Genomic DNA, 5,318 nt, shown 5'->3' on the forward strand with positions numbered 1-5,318 from the left:
CGTCCAATTATCAAGGTCTGTGGTTGAAGAGGGTCATGCCGAAATAAATTCTATAAGTTTGACTTAGGATTGGAGGAATAAGTATATCGACTACTTGTAAAATGGAAAACTCCTATCGGACCACAAAGAGTCAAGGGCCCTACAAACCAAGGCTGCTAGGTTCACATTAGATGAAGATGGAACATTGTACACAAGGACATTTGATGGACCATTAGCGGTATGTTTAGGGCTAGCGGATACTGATTATATTCTACGAGAAATCCATGAAGGTACTTGAAGGAATCACTCCGGCGCCGAGTCTTTAGTTCGCAAGATTATTAGAGCAGGGTATTACTGGGATAGCATGGAAAAAGATACTAAGGAGTTTGTAAAAAAATATGACAAGTGCCAACGGTTTGCACCGATGATTCACCAGCCCGGAGAGCAACTCCACTCAGTCCTATCCTCGTGGCCTTTCATAAAATGGGGAATGGACATAGTCGACCCTCTACCAACGGCCCCAGGTAAAGCTAAATTTATTTTGTTTGTGATTGATTATTTTTCTAAATGGGTGGAAGCATAGGCCTTCGAGAAGGTCAGAGAAAAGGAAGTTATTGACTTCATTTGGAACCACATCATATGTCGGTTCGGGATACCTGCTGAGATTGTATGTGATAATGGAAATCAATTTCGTCGGCATCAAGGTAACGACGTTCCTTAAAGCACACAAAATAAAGAGGATCTTATCAACGCCGTACCACCCAACCGTCAACGGACATGCCGAGTCAATAAACAAAACTATCATTCAAAACCTAAAGAAAAAGTTGGACGATGCAAAAGGAAAATGGAGAGAAGTTCTACCCGAGGTCCTTTGGGCATATCGAACGACATCAAAGTCCAGCTCGGGGGCTACTCTATTCTCTTTAGTATATGGCTTCGAGGCCTTAATCCTGGTCGAGGTCGGAGAACCCAGCGCCAGGTTTCGACATGCATCGGAGGAGTCAAATCATGAGGCTATGAATATTAGCCTTGAGCTATTAGATGAAAAACGAGAAGCAGCATTTGTTCGGATGGCAGCGCAGAAACAAAGAATCGAGAGATACTATAATAGAAGGACTAACCTTCGACAATTCGGGATCATGGACTTAGTTCTACGGAAGGTTACCCTTAATACTCGAGACTCGAATGAAGGGAAACTGGGCCCGAATTGGGAAGGACTGTACTGAGCCATCGGAGTTGTCAGAAAAGGATCTTATAAAATTGGCACGGTGGGAGGCGAACAACTGCCGAACAATTGGAATGTATCACTACTCAAACGATACTACTGCTAAGGTATGACTTTCTCCTTTTGTCCATATAAATTTAACACTAACTCATTGCATGTGTTTGATCGAGGAAATCGAGGGCACCTTTTTCACACGAAGACCTTAGGTTTTAAAGTACGTGTTGCACTCTTTTTCCCTTTGATCGAATTTTTTCCCAAATGGGTTTTACCGGTGAGGTTTTTAACGAGACAATAACTATGTCCTACCTAAGGAGAATTCAATAGTATCCAAGGTTTCTTTTCAATAAACCTCGAATACTGGGGGGCATCACCATCAGATATTATATTTTCAAGGAAAATACTTCATGCTAAAGAGGGCCTCGACCGAAAAACTTTGTAATGGGCCAAACGGTCAGATAAGTCATGTCCATATAGAATAGTCGAGCCTCGACGGCAGAACATGTACGCATGTATCAATTATTCATAGAAGCATTATTTCTATAACTAAACACTTTGTGTCTCAAACAAATTTGCTACTATCATACTTGAGATTTTGAAAAAAACGGCTCAGGCCAAAACGCGAATACACCTCAAATACTCGGGGACTGTCATCGACAGTCAAAACATTTGAGTCATCTAAACTCAAATTCATAATACCTCAAAGAGGTATCCCCTCGACATCAAGGCCAAGGACATCATACTCGGGAACTAACCTTTCGAACAAGTTCGAAAGTTTATCGCGAAACAAGTCCAAGAGACATACCCGAAGGCTACAACCATGTTAAAGGCTACAGCCATATTAAAGACCACAGTCATATAAAAGAGGCTACGGTCGAAATAATGTGGCTCAGAAATGTCCGACTTTCGCCATAAGTTAAAGGCCTTCAAATACTTTGAAAAAAAAGGTTGAATTAGGATACACTCGGCAAAAGCAAATATAAAAGGGCTCTTATAAAATCAACCCTCGAATAATTTAAAGGTTTTGATAATATCAGCCTTCGAAAAAGCTTCAAGAGGTACTCAATTATCGTAACACAAATGGATTACAAATAAGGTTCCGATCGATCGAACCTTCGAAAAAACAAACGGGTACAAAAAACACGCGTTAAGGCATAAAAAAAATTCACTAAGTATTTTAGCCAAAAAGAGGGAAAAATTATAGCCATCTTAGAGGCCGAATCGGCCCAACTTAAAGAGCCTAAGGGACGACCTAAAAGAGGCTAAGGACCAATATAAAAGAGCCTAAGGGCCGAAACATGTAGAGTTTGAGACCTTACTCTCACTCAACTCGGACTCAATAGTCCCATCATCCTGAGCTCACGTCAAATCGACTTAAGCTTAGCTCGAGGATTAACAAAAACTTTAATAGGTATTCTGTTATATGTTCAAAGATCACCAATTGATCGTTAAAAAACCTAAGGGTTTGTTCTATTCAGAATCCAAGCCAATGAAGTTATCAAAAAATTTCACAAAATGAAGACAAAGCAGAAGTCAATAAACATCAGAAATAAAGCAAGAAGAAAGGGAATTCCTTATATTCACATAGAGTATTTACAATGCCCACAAAAGGCCTTACACAAAAACAAAACAAAGAAGCCTAATCTACTTCGGGGCCATATCCTCGGGAACCACATCTTTGGAAGCCACATCCTCGGGGGCTGCATCATCGGGAGCCACATCTTCGGGAATCTCCTCCTCGGGGACTTCGTCCTCATCTCCTCCGCTCTCGGAGCCACTAGCGGTATCCTCGTCATCGGAGAGCAAAGTGGCAGCCTCTTCCTCCAAAGTTTTTGCTTTTTCAATATCAGCTGAGAGGTCAAAGCCATGAGCGTGCACCTCCTCGAGAGTTTCTCTCTGGGATTGTTGTCTGGCGTGGTCGAAAGCACATAATAACTTAACTTCAGCCGCAATGGAGATCTCCTATTCCCGAGTGTTAGCAGCTTCGGCGTCAGCTCGGTACGAGGACACAAATGCCTCTGCCTCAGATTTGGCCTTCGCAACCTCAGCAGCTGATTTAGCTTCGAGCTCCTCGATTTTGCGGCTCCGGGCCAAGGTTTCCTCCTTTGCACTTTGAAGCTGGCGTTCAATTGAAGTTAGTTGTTCCCAAAGTGTATCTTTCTCTGAGGCGAGATGGTCCATGCGTTGCTTCCACCCTAGTGTCTCGGTCTCTTTCATCTTGAGCTCATCTCGAAGCTGCTCCACCAGCTCGCCTTTCTGCTGGGCCTACAAAGTTGAAGTGTTAGTCGCCAAATCAAATAAATGCATAACAGATCCTCAAAGGCTATATTACCTTTTCAATAAGCACGGCTTGTTCTTGACGAGCCTTCACCAACTCGACTCGGAGATCCCTGACCTCCTCCTCTTCCTGTACATAAAGGCGCTTAAGGCCATCCCTCTCTTTCACCAGTTTCTTGAGTTCGGCTTCGCATCGGGCAAGCTCAGCTCGAGATTTGGAAAATGCTTGTTGGTGAAGCGACACAGCCTTCACATAAAGAAAAGGAGTTAGACTTAGAAAGATGATAATTAAACTTGAGCATAATTATGACGACAAAATACTTACTTGTTTGAGAAGCCTTTGTGACTCATCAAAAATAAACGAAGCGTCAAGATCGGGACCATCTTCGATCCTCGCAAGGCACTCCCAAAAAATATCACTTCCTTCATGGGTTGTTCCCACATCAGGAGTCCTCATGGACCGGGCATCTTGGAATTGCCCTTCGGGGAATAACGGGCTCGGCATCGAGTCATCTACATTGATTATCCCAAGTGATTCACTTGGGATATTATCCTATCTTTGGAGGGCCTCGGAATTAGGATTAACTTTTGAGTTCAAAGATTAAAAGTTAAGGACATGAGTCCTTAAGTTTGACATACAAATTCAAAATTTAAGGACATGTCGTCCTTAACTTATAGTTTCAAGTTCAAAATTCTTAACTTTGAATTACACGTTCAAAAGTTAAGGACCGACAGTCCTTAACTTTGAGTTCAAAGTTCAAAACTTAAGGACTCTATGTCCTCAACTTTACAAAAGTTAAGGACAGGAGTCCTTAAGTTTGACATGCAGGTTCAAAAGATAAGGACATACAGTCCTTAACTTATAGTTTCAAGTTCAAAACTTAAGGACATGCAATTCTTAAGTTATTGTTTCAAGTTCAAAACTTAAGGACTTTCTGTCCTTAACTTTGAGTTTCAGGTTCAAAAGTTAAGGACATGCAGTCCTTAACTTATAGTTTTAAGTTCAAAACTTAAGGACAAGCAGTCCTTAAGTTATTGTTTCAAGTTCAAAACTTAAGGATTGTCTGTCCTTAACTTTGAGTTTCAAGTTCAAAAGTTAAGGACAAGAGTCCTTAAGTTTGATTTGCAGGTTAAAAAGTTATGGAAAGACAGTCCTTAAGTTTGAATAATACGTTCAAAAGTTAAGGACATGCAGTCCTTAACTTTTAGTTCAAAGTTCAAACGTTAATAACATGAGTTCTTAAGTTTGAAATGCAGGTTCAAAAGTTAAAGAGAGGCAGTCCTTAAGTTTGAATTACACGTTCAAAATTTTAGGACAGGGAGTCCTTAACTTTATGTTTAAAGTTACCTCATTTTCTTTGTTGCTCCAATGGGACTTGAAAAGCTTCTCGTTTACATAAAAATTATTACAAGAACCCAATTGTTTACATCACAGAGTGTGGTAAGCAAAAAATTTAATTTATTGAACTTATATATATATATATTAAATCATGACTTTAGTGTTTACTGAATATCGTCTCTGATTTTCATCCTAATTTGAAACTCGTTTGACATTGTCATCAGGAATGAGTGAGTCTGATATTAATGAAGTTGCAAAAGGTGTCAATGATGCTCAGAGGGTTCATTTCTACCAACGTCATATTAATGCTCTTTATAAAGATAGGTATAAGTTATAGCAGAAGGGTGTTTTCGTCCAGTCAGGTATAAGTTTATTAAACCAGTGGCTAAAAACTAAAGACATTTAAAACACTGGCTTTAAAATAAAGACAGGTGCTGATAGTGGCTATTTGTGGACATCGCCCGCAACATGAAGCCATTATTTGCACCTGTATAGCCCTTT

General features: G+C 40.4%; 1 protein-coding gene across 1 annotated transcript; it reads right to left on the minus strand.

Moving 5' to 3' along the window:
- Window positions 1–2,845: 2,845 nt before the first annotated feature.
- LOC138879632 (uncharacterized) lies at window positions 2,846–3,935 on the minus strand. Its single transcript, XM_070159250.1, has 4 exons — window positions 3,804–3,935; window positions 3,534–3,725; window positions 3,218–3,466; window positions 2,846–3,097 (listed from the first exon to the last, which is right to left on the minus strand). Exons 1-4 carry the CDS (start codon window positions 3,933–3,935, stop codon window positions 2,846–2,848), a joined length of 825 nt encoding a protein of 274 aa, XP_070015351.1.
- Window positions 3,936–5,318: the final 1,383 nt, after the last annotated feature.

This window comes from Nicotiana sylvestris, chromosome 10, assembly GCF_000393655.2.
Source record: "Nicotiana sylvestris chromosome 10, ASM39365v2, whole genome shotgun sequence".
NCBI classification, from domain to species: domain Eukaryota; kingdom Viridiplantae; phylum Streptophyta; class Magnoliopsida; order Solanales; family Solanaceae; genus Nicotiana; species Nicotiana sylvestris.

Excerpts from the sequence above, each read along its gene's own strand:
- LOC138879632 (XM_070159250.1), bottom strand. The coding sequence starts at position 3,935 with ATGAGGACTCCTGATGTGGGAACAACCCATGAAGGAAGTGATATTTTT. Across the intron at positions 3,467-3,533 it reads AAGCCGTGCTTATTGAAAAG|GCCCAGCAGAAAGGCGAGCT; the intron begins GTAATATAGCCT and ends TCAACTTTGTAG. Across the intron at positions 3,098-3,217 it reads AGGCCAAATCTGAGGCAGAG|AGAGAAACTCTCGAGGAGGT; the intron begins GCATTTGTGTCC and ends CAACAATCCCAG.